A 16,869-nucleotide genomic window follows, 5' to 3' on the forward strand; every position below is an offset into this window, starting at 1 on the left:
AATTGCATATAATAATAGTTTATTATAAAATGTTGTAGTAAAGTATACCATGAAATGCAACAGAAACTGAATTTAAAGGTATATCAAAGATTTTGTCCAATGTTTTACCTAAGCTCCGCTTACTTTACAATGCCATACACTTATCAACCATGATACAATAGTAAAACGCAAACCTTCATCCCAAGATTGTGTTGGTTCCCTTGTGCCACTGGTGCACCTCTGGCCCTTTGGGTCATGACTCCACAAGATCTCTGGTGGAGTCCGGGAACTTAGTGGCAGATCTTTTGGGTGCAATGGGTTGCGGGGAGTGACCACCGTGGATCAAAGTTATTTGTCCAGCACATCCCAATAGATCCTCGATCAGATTGGGATCTGGGGTGTTTGGTGGTCGGATCAACAACCTCAAACTCTTTGCATGCTATACGTGGCAGGCTGTGGTCCACTGTGTGTTTTAATATCTTTTGATCGTGACTAGCATTGACTTTTCAGCAATTTGCGTTATTCTAGTTTTTCTGTGAATCGGACTGGTTGATCCCTGTTGGCATGAGTAAGCCATGGGTGCCCATGTTCCTGTCATCAGTTTACTGGTATACAGTATATTGGATAATCAGTGTTATTTAGTTACCTTAGGTGGTGTTAATGTTGTGGTTGTTTAGTGTATATCCCTGATTGTCTCCTGCGTGTACGGCCAATTTTCATTACAATTGAAATTTTCTTGGTGAAACCTTATTAACAGAACTAAATCAAAAATAGTTATTGTCTATACAGACAGGAATTCATGAACTTATACATCTTTGTTTTTATTTCTAATTAGAAAGATATTCCAGGGGGATTATATATATATATATATATATATATATATATATATATATATATATATATATACTGTATATGTATTATGCTATTCAACATATTTTTTTTTTTATTTGCCAGAAACAAAGTGTTTAGTAGACATGTTTACCCGGAAAGTTGGGAAAAACATATTAATTCTCACATGTTTTTATCATTGTTAAATCTGGTATGCAAATTTGTACATTTTTGAATGTACATTTTTGAAAAGATGCCAATACAAAACTTTATATATAAGTTCCCTATTCAGTTATAGGGTCTTTTTTTTTTTTTAATGTTTTTATCTTGGAATATAATTTAATATAGCATGCCTTAAGCTTTTGGCTTAACTTAATAAAGCTATATTTAACTTTAGTTCGCTGTACTGTACGTAAGTGTATGTACACATATTTGCCCCACCTGCCATGTGCTGTAACTAAATCCTTCTGTTCAGCCAATGGAGTGTGATGGAGTAACACGAGTGGGAAAAAAAAAAGCTTTTTTCGCCCTAAGTGCCAACCTCAAGACTGCATATCTGGCACTGCTCCTTGCCTAACCGGGTGGGGTTCACATCTAACTGTTTCAACAGCAAAAGGTTAGAAATATGCCATTTTCTGGGCGAGATGACAGATCCTCAGAGCGCAGTTACTTTCCCAACACAGAATGTAGTTTATTTTGGCTGTGCTTGAGCCCTGATTATCAGTTATATTTGCAGAAGCGATCTGGCCTCTGGTGGATTTAATATCAGGCTTTTTAAAGAGATATCTGTTTCAGCGTGTGGGGAGGAAACAAAGCCAAATTTAGCACACGGGCTCATGGGTGTTCTCCACAATCTCCCCAGTAATAAGGGAAATATAGTTATTACTGTGGCTTAACTCACACATAATGAAAGTGATTGATGGTGTGGTTCATGCGGGCTTTAAAAAATTGCTCTTTTAGCTAAATACAGAAGTGTATTACTGATATTAGTTTCTGTTCTTGTTTAGTCAAAAGATATGTCAGGGGTGAAATTTTGCAATGGACTTTTATAGAGAGGACAGGAGGATTAACCTGGTTTCAGACAGGATGAAGAATGTACAGTATATATATATATATATATATATATATATATATATATATATATATATATATATTTTTTTTATTATTAATAGTGTCCATATTACTTAAAGGTCTTTGATGTGGATTGTAGATGACCAGATTTACAAAATTATAAAGGTAAATTTCAATAAATTTTGTGCATTTAAGCACTGGCTACTGGCTACGGTTAATTAATATGGCTCGTGGTTGTGTTCTCAGCAGAGTTCTCATCACAGCTGTTGGTTATATTAGGTGTATGTTGGTTGCATAAGGGGGTAAAGCCTGACTGAGTTGTGTTAACTTGATGTTCCAAACCACCAATTCATTACCATTGTTTTTATCAACCTTTTACAGACCCTTAAGCAATCATTGTTTCCATCAACCAATCAATGATCACTGTGGTTGCTATCAACCAATCACTGATCACCATTGATACCATGGACCAATCACTGATCACCATTCTTCCATTGACAATCACTAATCACAGCTGTTTCTATTAACCAGTCATTAATCACAATTGTTCCCATCAATCAATCACTAATCACCATTCTTCCATTGGCCAATCAGTAATCACTATCGTTGTTTTCAACCAATTACAAATCATCTTCTTCCCATCGACAAATCATTAATCACCTATCAATATATCACAGTTCACCATCGCTTTGATCAATCATTCACTGATCACTTTTGTTCCTATCAACCAGTCACCAATCACCATTGTCCCATACATCAAAACACTCATCACCATCATTTATCCCACCCCCTTCAACCACCTCCTTCCTGTCTGACATCACCATACGATAGCTGAGTTTCTTCAGAGGTATTAAGAAAATTTTTTAAATTACTATAAAAAAGGCATTTAACTTAGGTTAGAACACTGTTCTGCGTTAAAGGTTAACTGAGTAAGACAATATTAGTCATTTGTTATATTACTATATTAATACAGTATAATAAGTATATACAATTCCAACCAAACAAAAAACACCACCTTGACTAAACAAATAGTTAAGAGCCTTCCACTGGATGGGTTTCATCTGAAAACAAGTTATTTAACCCTAATTGAAGTGAGTAGCTTTTTATTTCTTAAACACTACATGTCAGAAGACAAATCCCATGGTTGAGGTAAAGACGTTACTCTGTTTCAGAAGGGACAAATTACTGTATGTGTCTGCTTTAAGTAAAGACAACAACTAAGGGGAAAACAACTAAAGATTGGCTTAGGAACTGAAAAAGTTATTAGTAAAACAAGGAAGGATAATGGTGAACCATCATCTTACAGAACGAAATTTGGCTGGAAATTTTCAGTTCTTAAATTTTAATGATCATGGTCGGAGATCACCTACTGTAAACATTTGTTAAGATAAAATCACTCTACTGTAGAACTTTGTTTAATAGTGAGCGTTTCAACATGCACAATGCGATGAGAACTCGGAGGATTGGGACTAAACAGCAGTGTATCCTTAAGAAAACCACTTGTCAGTGAGGCTAATCGGAAAACTTTGCTCTGGAGCATAACTAATGGACTGTGGAGCATTGGGAAAAGGTCATGTGATCTGATGAGTCCAGATTAACCTTCCTCCAGAGTGATGGGTGCATCAGGGTAGATAGAGAGGCGGATGAAGTGATGCACTCATCATGTCTAGTGCCTACCATACAAGCCTGTAGGGGCAGTGATCTAGGGTTGCTTCAGTTGGTCGGGTCTAGGCTCAGCAATGTTATGTGTCCAAATAAACAAGGTCAGCTGACGACCCGAATATACTGAATGACAAGGTTTTTTCACCACTGGATTTTTTTTTTTGCATGATGGCACAGGTATATTCAATGATTACAAAATGAAAATTGTGGTTCAGGTAGCATGAGACATGATTTTCACACGTGGATTGGCTATTACAGAGTTCAGACCTTAACCCCATTGAGAATCTTTTCCATTATCAATTTAAGATATTGGAGAGAAATTCTTGCAATTCTGAAAAGAAATAAATGTTGTGGATTGCATTAGCTTATCAAAATGTTGCCACGGCGATTGCATGCTGTAATCAAACCAAAACGCAGTCCAATGAAATATTAGAGTTTGTGACTTTTTTGCTTTTGGCATGGCAGTGTACATACTGAATATGCTGACAAAATGCCAACCCATGCACTCTCTATTTTCGTAGTCAGGATATTTAGTGCGTTTTCCCTAGATTCCTTGAGACCCACACGTTTGCTCGGCTGTTAGAATAAAACAAATCAATATGTCTCTGTCTGTATTTCTGCTGTAATGTGCCTGATTTTGCCACTGAGATATAGACAAATAAATCAATGAAACTTTCGGGCCAGTCAGTTGAGAGACAAATGTACGTGCCAGGACTCTTGAACAAAAACCGAGCGAACACTCTGTTAAGAATTCAGAGGAAAAGAGTAAGGGGGAAAGTGCCACCTAACTCGCCTGAGGACGTTTACTCCAGTAAAATTCACAGAATAATATCTCAGATTTCATTATACCAGATCGCCGGGTGGTTTAAAGAGCAGAAGAGAAACTTACGCAGTGGAACAACTTTTATAGCTGTTCCACAGCAAGGGCTTATCTCAAAGAACGTCTGGGAGATCTTGTGAAACTGCACATTTTTTAAGGCACTCCTATGATTTTAAGCCTTTGTTATAGATGTTCTAATCCGCATGATCTGGAAATGTAATCAGTGTGGTTTTTTGAAATAATGCAAACAAAACAAAACAAAATAAACGAAGGCTTGAAGGTTTAAAATGTGGTGCGAGGCTTTCATCATCTTTTAATTAGGGCGATCAATGAGGCCTGTGCCTTTTCATCTAGTTTTTTATTATGTAATTCATGTCAGAAAGCCTGAGAATATCGTTTTCCCCCCAAAATCACTTGGGATGCTGATACTTCTTCGGCAGTTGTGACTGAACTCATGATATTTAGTGAATAATTCCCATCTGGAGGCTGTAAATTTGTACCTCAGCACAAATTGACTGTATTACGTCTTATGTTCATACCAGGACTCTTATGCACCATATTGCATTACATTTATGGCATTTGGCAGAAGTGGCTCTTATCCAACTTACATTTATCTCGTTATGCATCTAGGCAGTTAAGGGTTGTCTTGCTCAAATGGAAGCTTGGTGGTGATGGGGATTAAACCTGTGACCGTCTGATCAGGAATCAAATGTCTTAACCACTGCTCTCTCTCTTGCTCTTTCTCTCTCTCTCTCTTTATATATATATATATACAGAGGTCTAATTGTAAAAAAAAATTAAGGGTGATGGTGTGCTCAAGTATTTGTTTCATGCAAAATGATTGCAAAGTATATCATATTTTCAAGGAGTTTTATTAACAAAATATAAGCTTCATTAAATCGACTTGGTGCCATCAAAACAAAACACATGAATTTAAACATGCAATTGTCAAAACTATCATTTGATCCTTTTAATGGCTTTTATCTGCGGAGGATTATAAGAGTAGAATAAAAATCTACATGAACATTAGTAATGATATAATTTAATTTAATAGTGTTATAGTTTTGTATGACTACACATCAGTCTCTCTCTCTCACGCACACAAATCATCAAATTATTATTAGGCCATCAAAAAAAACACTTTTACAAAGTCTAATAAAAAACAACAACTCTTTTTTAAATTGAGAATGAACTTACACAAATTGGATAAAGAACGTGTGTCTTTTATAATCATTAAAGCAGTCAATCATTTCGAAAACTCAGAAGCTGTAAAATACGTCCAAAGCTGTGCTTGAACTGTTCACTTGGCTGTTGCGAAAATGCGAACAGTGCGCAAAATGTCGCAAGCTAGCATAAGCTTGAGATCAGCGCATTACAATATTGAGTTCTGATTGGCTAATCGCTGTTATTAGGTCGAAAATGATCATAGATATATAGAGTTTTAATATTTAATTTTCATGACAAATGTTACAGAATACACAGCATTATTAATCTAAAGGGGATGTCAAGGGAGATCGTGGTTTTTGTCATATTTTCCAAAGGGGGGGGGGGGGGGGCTTCCACAAAAAACCTAATGTACACTCCTGGGATTTGCATATAAGAATAGAAAGGACTGAGTGTGACAAAGTTACCAGAAGAACTCATATTCTCTAGCAAGCTTACTGTATATAACATAGTGCCTAAGACTTTTGCACAGTACTGTATATATCCATCCACTGTAGGGACCTCTGCAGTCTATGTAGCTCGTTTGCATTTGATGATAAAAACACTGAAACAGTTTGTTTTAAACAGGAGTGAAACAGAAAGAATTGCAGAGATGAAAGAATGACTAGCATTTCACCTGGAGCGTTAGCGGACACATTTTGAAGACCTCTAGGACTTTATGGTAATTTGGTAAAGAGCCGGTAAAGGTTAGATGTGCTCCCTTGTTTACAGATGACGCTCTAAACAGCCATGTTGATTCGATCTCACTTGCTGATCTCAAGTTTGTCCATAAGAAGAAATTTCCTTTTTTTATTGTTATTGTTGTTGTTACTTTTTCTTTTCTTGGCATTTGTTGTGTCTGCCTCGTTCTTGTCTGTTAAGCTGCTTTGTGGACATGTCTTAAATAAAAACTGAATGAAATCTTGACAGTTGCTTAATGTTATGGTTTATCATATGTAGAAAGTGAGAGCAAGAGACCCTGGCTTAATGTTCACTTTTTCTTCTTTTACTGTATATCGCAGCGGACTACCACAGCAGTGGGAACATCGTCAACAACGGCTGGAAAATCCACAACACTGCGAAGAACAAGTGGTTTGTCTGCATGGCCAAAACGCCCGAAGAGAAGCAGGAGTGGCTGGAGGCCATTTTGAAAGAACGAGAAAGAAGAAAATGTGAGTAACGCTGACGACAGTTAGCAAGCTGTAACAGTGTGTACGCTCAATCTACTGTAATAAACATATCGGAAGCAGTTGGAGAAAGATTTAAGTGTGAGCGGTAATTAGCTGTGCTTTTGTTGTTAGTTTCTTTCTTGATTATGACACTTTGTCAATGTAAAAACAATTTTGTTTGTCTATAAAATTTTATATTACTCATGATACTAAATGCCTGCTCTTTCTCTCTCTCTTTTTCTCTCTCGCGCATTTCTTCTGTAGCATTGAGGTTGGGGATGGAGCAAGATACCTGGGTGATGATTTCAGAGAAAGGCGAGAAGCTCTACAACCTTCTGAGCAAACAAGGCCACCTGATTAAGGACCGGAAACGCAAGCTCACCACCTTCCCCAAGTGCTTCTTGGGAAGGTAACTTACATATATATTTACAGCATTTGGCTAATGCCCTTATCCAGTACGACTTTCATTTTTAACTCATTACATACAACTGAGCAGTTAAGAGTGAAGGCCTTAAGGATCTTGCTCAAGGCCCCAACAGTGGCAACTTGGTGGTCATGGGATTTGTACCTGGGAACTTCCAAACCGTAGTCCGAGATAACCTCTGAGATACACCGACCCTAGTAACTCTTATGACTTGGCGTTTTTTTAAGAATCTCAAGTAGATTTGGTTCGAGTTTTATAACGACAACGTCTCAGCTGTGGATTAGCTGGAGCTTTTATGATCTTTAACTCTATGCTTTTTTTTTTTTTTTTTTGCTTTACCAGGCCGAAAGCAAATAAACTTCTCGGGGCTGATCCCTGACGTGAAAAATGTGTGAATGATGGGCATTTGCTTCTGGAAGTGATTACTTTCGCTTTGTGCTGACTCTGTTTAGGTGACCTTTGACCTGGGGCTTCACATGCCTCAGTCTTGTGATCCACAAGGAGCCAAGTGGGTGAACATCTTTGTTTGGTAAAAGAAAAATAAGGAGAACGTGTTTCTTACTGTTGATTGGTGCACATTAGTCAGTTCTATTATTTTTGTTCATGCAAGCAATGTTGAGACCTCTAGGTGGACTTATAGTCGGTTTGATTTGGAAATTTAATTGATTTTGGTTAAAGAAACAAGATCATTAAAAAAAACATCATGTATTATAGACACTATTAAAATGCCCATAATTAATATTGTCTCGCTCCAAGTCAGGATCTCATTCATCATCGCCTGGCCACTTAGTATCCCTAGAAAACTCCTTCTTTTTCTTCTAGCTCTCCCAGGAGAACGGGCTGTGTGCATCCTTGGCTTCAGGGAGACTGAAATCAAATCCAGACCCTGTTTTCTTACCGACGATCTGGTTGCTGGCTTCTTGTGGACAATTTGATTAAATTAGGATTCCACAACACCACAGGGCCAACCGAAATCCCAGCAACCTCACACCCTGCTGACAGGTTAAACCAGAGGTCGACCGCTGGAGGACCACGGCTTGGATTCGAGGCTGGAAAATGCTTTAGCAGTCCTTCTTACATCCTCAAGTATTATTTTGGCGTGCTTAGACTTTACTTGATGAGTTTGTATGATCTCCCCAGGCTTGGTGGGATTTCTTTGGGCTGATTGGCACTTCCAAGTTGCTTGTTCCCTTTGATCTATGACGGCGTGGCGCCCCATTCATGGCGTCCATTTGGCTTGTACTAAGATCTCCCTGATATAGTCTTCAGGATCCCATGACCCTACACAAGATAAGCAGTATAGATCGAAACTTTGTCGTCTTACTTCATTGCAGTTTTAAGAAAAAGATATTATTCAATACTTACATTTTATATTTTATTTTACACTAAAGTACTCTACCGAAAATAATACTGGTTCGTCATCTGTATGAATAACTGTACTGCTACACAGCATAGCTAGTATTAGAGCTCTTCATATGTGTCTAAAGAGAGATAAATCACTTCATTACGGGGTGGAACTTGAGAACTTGAGTGCTCCCTGGCCCTACTTCAGGACAAACAAATTCAATATCCTGGCATTAGCTTAGACTCATGGTACGACTTTGATAACGCCATTGATTCAACATACAGCCCCCTTGCACGTCCAGCTGCAGCCAAATGTCGTTGAATAATCTGATGACTTATCGTGTGTAACTGCTCTAGTGGAAGCATTTTCTGTATGATTTCTTAAGTGATGCCATCGAATTAGTCTGTTTTGTATTGATGTTGTCACTCTTGGGCTTCCAGACCAGTGGAACCAGTTGCTGGGAATCTGTTGATCTGTGAATCTGGTGACGTCTGCTTGTGTTAAAGTACTGTAGTCTGATGGCCCTCTCTCTGCTTGCACTTTTTTTAATGGAGCATGATAGTGTGAAGACATGTACTGTAATTACTCATTTTTTATACCGCTCATCCTGTACAATGTTGAAGGAAGCCTGGAGACACATCGCAGGGCACACACACTCATTTATACATTACAGATAATTTGGGAATGTGGGAGGAAACCGGAGTACCCAGAGGAAAACCACCAAGCATGGGGGGAGGACCCCATGGCCCTTGATGTGCGAGGCCATGATGCGTGTTTTCCAGCTACGACTAGCATTAATTCCAGTACCTACTGTAAGCAATGAGCTGAATTTAAGTAAATTATGTTTTTAAGCGAAATCCCATAACACATTATACTGTTTTGTACCATGACAATTTAATCACCTAATTAATCATCTCTTATTACAAATTAGTATTACATTTTTAGATTTACAGTCCCCAAGTACTTTTAAAAAGTAGTACTCTTTTTTTTTTTTTTTATAACGAAGTAAGATAAATCACTCATTTTCTAAACTTCTTATCCTGTTCAGGGTCATGGGGGTCATGGAGCCTATCCCAGGGCACATGGAGAGGTCAGCCTGGACAGGGTGCCAATCCATTTCGATTAAGATAACATACAAGCTAAACTTTCATTTAAGAATAATTAGGTACTTTCTCCACCTCTGTCCAGATGTTCGCTCAGCAGACGATTTCAAAGATATTGAGGGGAAACAAGCTACTTCATTTCTCCCAGCATGAATTATCATGGCAGTTGTACAACATGAACAATGACAAATAAATAAATGATTTTAAAAAAACCTGATTAAAGGTATTTGGCAGTTTGTCATCTGTATTGAAGTGCATCTGTTGTTTTTTTTTTGGCCATTTAGTCATGTAAGTCACTTATGCATTACTTTATGAGCAAGAAATTCAACGTAGCAGGACCTTTGCAAATGATGTTTAAAATCCATCCTCAGGCTTAAACACATTTCATCCCTCTATGGAGACTCATCAGAGCATGCACTAATTTAGTTTTAGGCAAAGGATGAAATAAACGATTCCCAATTCTTATTGCACGGATGCAGCTAGTTTGATATATATATTTTTTTCTTTTTTCGAATATAAGCAATCTGCTTTGGTTTGAAATCCCTGCTGAAAAGTTTGACTCATCTATTATTTGAGATGCGTCGAAGGAGCCTTTCAGGCAGACGCCACCATTTGAAAAGCTTTCAGCGCATAAAACTCTAATGCTCCGATGTTCAGGGCCGTAGTTGTAACCACAAAACGACTTTCTGCTTTTTGGAGCACAGGCAAAATGACCAGAAATCGCTCTGTACTTTCTCAGCATTTGAAACCCGACTATGTGTTTGTCGTCTTTTAAGAAAGACGTCCTGAGACTTGAGATGATAAGATGTTCTTAATTTTTGGAAGAGCTGTCCCAAACGTTTCTTGCCTTAGGTCTGTGTGCATGAAGTTTGCGTGTTCTACCCATGTTTCCTTCTAGTTTCCTCCTAATTGCCGTTCCCGAATTGTTCGTTGTGTGAGAATGAGCATGTGAGTGTGTGAGGAATGTGAGTGTGTGAGAATGAGCATGTGAGTGTGTGAGGAAGCCAGGCTTCCTCAATGTGCCGGGACGATGGTCAAATGCCGCTGTCATGCCAGCGTTTCCATCAGACTGCCAGACATGATCACAGACAAGGACAGCACTGTTATTGCCCTATTTAGTGACTGAAGAGTTTAAAAGCTGGTGGTAAAAAAAAAAAAAACGTGACTTCAAACAGTGCTCCTTATACTTGTGGCCGGGCTTCGATTGTAAACGTTCTTTAGACTGGGAAGCACTTTGGGCTTACGTAATGAAAACTACAACATGATGTGTGTGTGTGTGTGTGTGCGTGCAGAAAGAGGCAGGATCTGTCAATCCGTGAGATCACAGAAACCACATGTAGCGCGGAGCGTGTAACGTGAAAACTTGGACAAACACAGGAAAGCTCACAGGCATCTCAAAAACCGTCTCGGTGAGAAATCTGTCATGGTTTTAATAAGAAGGACGTCAGGTTAGATCACACTTTTCAACACAGGACATGATGACATTTCTGGCCGAGGGTGGTGGTCCAGATGAGTTCTGCACGAACTGCTGAGGTTCGCAGTTGAGACTAAGCGTCATGTGTGTGTTTAAACCGTCGCTCTCAGCCAGCGATGTCTCCTCGGCTTCCAGTACGCTGAAATCTAACATGACGTCTTATTGATTAAAAGCACGTTGCCTTTGGCTCAGAGTCTTTGTTGTTTTTTTTCTTCTCTCTTTGCTCTCCAGACCTCTGAAGTGGGGAGCTATTTTAAGTGCTGAACTTTATGGCTGTACACGGTGTCTTTGTTGGCTTTGAGTGGGTTTGTGAGCTCGTCCACAAAATGGAGAGTCGTCTAAAAAAACAGAATCTTTTACAGACAAATGTAGTTATTATTTATACGGCTGAATATTAATTAAAACAGATGCTGCAAAAAAAAATTTACACTGAAACGTTCAGGAGACAGGGTTTTCTTGTCAGGTAGCAGGTTGTCAGGTCAAATCCCAAGAGGAGCCTAGTTAGAATTTGGCTTCAGGTGATATAGAATTTAGTTTAGTCTCTTTACAGTTCAGTTTAAAAGTTTAATTAGAAGTTATTTAGTAACTTGTATACTACTGTTTTTTATGTTATAAATGGTCAAAACTCACAATTTTAACAATAAAACAAATAATTTAGATTTTTACCGTATCTACTTTAGATTTTTACCGTATCTACTTTAGATTTTACCGTATCTACTTTGCCGTTCCTGACGCACTCCTCCCGCTTTATCTGGGCTTGGGACTGGTGCTGCATGTCGTGGCTGGGTAGTTTCAGGTGTGTCCACCCACCCACGTCGGGGCTCGAACCCAGAATCAACAACCTACAGTAGAGCCTTAGTTACCTGAGACACCATTTGCATTAGTAAAAGTTTCCCTTCACTTACCTCTAAAGATTTTAAAGTCTTCACTAACCTTTTATTCCCCCTTCCACACTTTGGTCGTGTTTTTGGACCTATCATTTTTACAAGCTGATATAATACAGGATTTATGAATTTTTTTAAATGAAGTAAATAATAAAAAAAAAATACCATAAGCGACTGTTTGTAAAAAGCTGAAGAGGTTTCACTGGTATATCAGTCATCTCTTCATGTTCCGCGCGGTATTCCGCTATTATCCAGCACTGCCCGGCTGGTCCCATCACCTCTCAGGGATTGAATAAGACGTGCAGCTAGACTGGCTCTTTCCTGGCTCCTCCTTTTCTCTAGATATCCATACAGCTGAGTCACCAGCAATATTTAGTTTATAATAATACTAGTTTTTTAGATCACCTCCCCTCACCCACCATCATCTGGAAAAAAGATGCTTGCAGTTTTTGGGGATTTTCAAAAAGCCAGTATTCATTAGTGCTTGTTATAGTGAGACTGGTTGAAGAGCTGAAGCCAGATTAAATGCAGAAGATGGCATCATACCTGTAATCCTGATCTTGTTTCACCGTATTTTCACTTGTTTGGACCCCTGAAAGCAGCCCTACTAGGATGAAGATTCACTTCTGATGAAGAAGTGAAGATAGCAGTGATGCGTTCGTGAATCGCAGCTCAGCCTAAAACATTTTTGATGACGGAATATAAAAGCCTGTCGACAGATGGCCAAAATGCATCGAAAAGAAAGGAGATTATGTCGGAAAATGATGTATTTGTCTGTTCAAAAAGTTAAATAAAATAAATTCTACAGCCGGAGTGCGGATCATTTCTGTCTCACCCTCGTATATTTTATGCTATAAACGTCTCAGTGATAGCTGTTACAACAGAAACAATAATATATAAGAATAAATCTGAGTCAGAGCCGCTGTTACAGACAACGAATCAACACTTGCTGACTAATCAGATCTGCGGATTCAAGAACACGGTCGTATAAAAGCATGATGACAGCTTGTGAAAGGCTGGGAAGTCAGAACATCTATCCTAAACATTTGCTGTGTTTTTTCTCTTATTTTTCTGTACAGGGCCTTTGCCAAAGCATACACACACACACACACACACACCACATAGGGTGAGAGACAGGGTGAGACATGTTGAACTTGGCCTGCGTGGTGTATTATGGTGCCCTTGCGGTAGTAGTGTGTTACCACTGGGCTCCACAAACACAAACTCCAACCGCAGGCTTGATCTCCTAAAGCTGGCCAAGTGTGTTTTAGGGTTTGTGGGTGGCTGAGTGGATGGATAGTGGGATGGAAAAAGCGAGAGGGAGAGGGAGGAGTGTGGTGACGGTGGAATAATACATCAGCGCTACGGTGGATTATGGAATCTGTCTGAGTTTGTCTGGTTTATTTTCTCCTTGATGTGATAAATATCAGGTTTTAACAACCACGTGAATGCATCATAATTAATGACACTGGGATGCTGTAGGCATTTGTTTATAAGCTTTGTGTGTGTGTGTTTGTGTGTGTACTCATAGTGAGTTTGTGGCCTGGTTAATGGAAATCGGAGAGACGGATAACCCAGAGGAAGGTGTTCACCTGGGCCAGGCATTGCTGGAGAATGGAATCATCCACCATGGTAAGTAATCACACGAATTTGTATTGTATACACTATTTCTCATTTCATTAATATGAAACATGGACAGTTTTCAATTCCCAGAGAGGTTCATGTTTATTCATTCCTAATAAAACAGTGCTCGAAGGATTGCTAGTGAAATAGATCACAGTAATATCTCTGTGAAAGATCTGGGACTTCATACATTCATGTCCTGGGGCTTTTACAATGTCATATGAGAAATTATGCTAAATTATGGTTATATGGGTGTAGTTGGTGGCACGGTGGCTTAGAGATTAGCACTGTCGCCTTGCAACTCCAGATCCTGGGTTCGATTGCAGAGTCGGGTCTTTGTGCATAGAGTTCGCATGTTCTTCCTGTGCTTGGTGGGTTTTCTCAGGGTTCTCTCGTTTCCTCCCAAAGTGTAAAAACATGCAGATAGAGTTAATTGGCGTTTTTTAATTGCCCGTAGTGTGTGAATGTTGACTGGAGGTCCTACCACAGTTGTACAAATGGGAATAAATACAATGGTCACCATTGGCCTTCACGCTCCCTAGTTGGCCTACAGAGGTTCCTAGATGGAGATGGAGATGATGATATACTGTACAGTAGTACACACCATAATATACCATAGTTTTAAAATGTTATTTCAGACATTACCATGGTAGATAGGGATAAGAATTACCAGGGATCACCCGAGACGATATTACCATCATACCTAAGTGACGATTTGATACGTATTGTGATTCTGATAGTATTTTACGATTTGATTTAGTTTTTAAGAACGCACCAGCTGTAGGACTATAGAGAAATATATACATTTTACCACCTCAACTGCAAACAATCATAAATTGAAAAAGAATTTTAAATATTGATTTTGGACGATACATAAATTGCCACACATAAAATCATGATACATTACTAAATCGATTTTGTCTTCCATTTCTAATGATAGGTTCTATAGGATTTTATAGAGTACCAGGATAGGTACTGACGCACTTACCATGGTAGGTAGTGGGTACTGTGGTAGTACTATGGTGAGTACCACTATACTGTACTTTGGTGAATACCATGGTAATTATTTTACCACAGTTGCTACGAAAGTTCAGTAATATGGTATGTTTGTATTAGTACATACTGTACTACTGCTAAGTACCATAGGCAGTACCGTATTAGATACTTGCTTAACTTTGACAACCACTGCGGAACCCAATGAGTACCATGGTACAGTATACACCAAAGTAATGTGTATTAACATTTAGAAGGTAACATAACAGGTGAAATGGCACGGCTTAGGTTACAATAGCAGGGATGGTGTACATGGCATAGTAACTGACTGCCACTTAGAAAGTATTGGCACCACATAAGACCAAACAGGTTTTACCATGGTCTACCAGTTTGGCACCACTGGTTTTGACATGATCCTGGTACGTCTTCAATAGAACCATACTACAATAAAATGGTAGGACCTTCAGTTTACCATTCAGTACATAAAGTGTTGTGTTAAAGCATGAAAGTACCAAAGTGCGAGCAATAGGGTACCCATAGTAGTGTCAAATACAGCATGGTACCTACACCATGGAAGAATCTCTTACCAGATCTTACATTCATTTAAATTGTTTTACCTCTAAAATGCCCAACTACACCACAATACCGGTTCATAGCGGTTTGACTGGCCGTGCCAAACCGAGTCAGATTTCCTGAAAAAGATGTCCAAGTAGGGTCATAACTTTTTATAATATCTAAAAGTGTGCTTTATCATTTAGAACTTGCCTGACGTTTGTTTAGTTACTTTTTATCGCCCAACTTGTGCAGCATCTTCTTGCTCTGAGCTCATCTTCCAGCTGCTCCGGCTCACGGTTAGAGCACATGCCTCTTTAGACACTGTTTATTTTAGGAAAGGATATCCATTTGCCTTTTCACACTCTGGGGTTTGTTTAATTTTGGGACCAGAAATGATGGGACTTTTGGGGAATATAGATCATGTACATCAGTTAAATGTCTTCACGAATTTATATATTTTTCACCTTGCTGGTGTGCAGTTGTTGGCTTTGGCGCTTCCGAGAGAAACGAACTTGAGAATAGAAGCTTTTGTTCGATATGGTGTACGATATGTTTCTATACTTTATTTTAATGAAATGAATGAATGGGAACTGAATTTCCCATTTCCCATTCACTTCTCCTGCTCTTTACAGTCACAGACAAGCACCAGTTCAAACCCGAGCCTTTGCTCTATCGCTTCCGCTATGACGACGGCACGTACCATCGACGCAGTGACATGCATGATGTCATCTCCAAGGTAAATTTACTAATACGCCCAATGATTTCGCACTCTCGCTCGTATTTTACATTTTTGCAAAAGGGCCCACTTGTTTATGAGTGAGAGTTCTTTGTCTCTCTCTATGTCTTGCCCTCGCCTCAGGGTGTGAGGCTGTTTTGTCGGCTCCACAGTCTCTTCACGCCAGTGATCAGGTAAGAGACCTGTTCTCTCAACTCAACCTAATTACCTGTGTGTGTGTGTGTGTGTGTGTGTGTTTGCCTGCATGTGTGTGTCAAAGCTGCCAGCTGCAATCGAAATCCTGCTGCTACTTATTCCTCCCAAAATACAAAGTCAGGACACAGTGGTGGAACTGAAATTCTGTAAAGTAGTTCCTTTATCTGTGACTTCCTAACCAGACATCCTAGCTCACAGCGCCGTGTATGTTGTGTCGTTGTCTTAAAGCTTCTTAAAGTTGTCTTAAAGCTTCTTATATATATATATATATATATATATATATATATATATATATATATATATATATATATATGTCATTCTGGCTGTATTTAGCCACAAGGAGTCGTATTGAAGTCTACAAAAAACCCAAGGAGTACCATGTGTACTCACCGAAGTATTGTTCTGCACAATACTACCTTATACACACTTAAATGCCACAATACAGTAAATGCCACTCAAACAAATGCCACAGTACCTACCCTGGTATTTACCAATGTACAGCGGTACATACCATAGTACTACTAGTACTTCTTTAGATACTCACTGAAGTGCCACAGCGCCTACCCTGATACTCTATAAAGTACTTTGGTGCCTACCTTGGTAATGTTTAGGTACCACAGTAATACTATATGCACTTTATAGTATATAATGTACTATAGTTTACCATACTGAACTTTAACACATAACATTTAAACCAGCAGCTAAGTATATATGAGTCCATCCAGCCATCCACTCATCCATCCAGCCATCCATCCATCCATCCATCCATCCGTCCATCCATCCATCCATCCATTCATTCATCCAT

General features: G+C 39.0%; 1 protein-coding gene across 1 annotated transcript in view; it reads left to right on the forward strand.

Annotated features, from left to right (window-relative positions):
* The window catches only part of prex2 (phosphatidylinositol-3,4,5-trisphosphate-dependent Rac exchange factor 2), a 116,171-nt gene that overhangs the window by 33,677 nt on the left and 65,625 nt on the right, over window positions 1-16,869 (forward strand). The window contains exons 9-13 of the mRNA XM_053487902.1: window positions 6,586-6,735; window positions 6,997-7,141; window positions 13,494-13,594; window positions 15,766-15,869; window positions 15,993-16,042. Of these exons, the coding sequence (XP_053343877.1) occupies window positions 6,586-6,735; window positions 6,997-7,141; window positions 13,494-13,594; window positions 15,766-15,869; window positions 15,993-16,042 (550 nt within the window). The remainder of the gene's footprint in view (window positions 1-6,585; window positions 6,736-6,996; window positions 7,142-13,493; window positions 13,595-15,765; window positions 15,870-15,992; window positions 16,043-16,869) is intronic.

This window comes from Clarias gariepinus, chromosome 26 (genome assembly GCF_024256425.1).
Source record: "Clarias gariepinus isolate MV-2021 ecotype Netherlands chromosome 26, CGAR_prim_01v2, whole genome shotgun sequence".
Lineage (NCBI taxonomy): Eukaryota > Metazoa > Chordata > Actinopteri > Siluriformes > Clariidae > Clarias > Clarias gariepinus.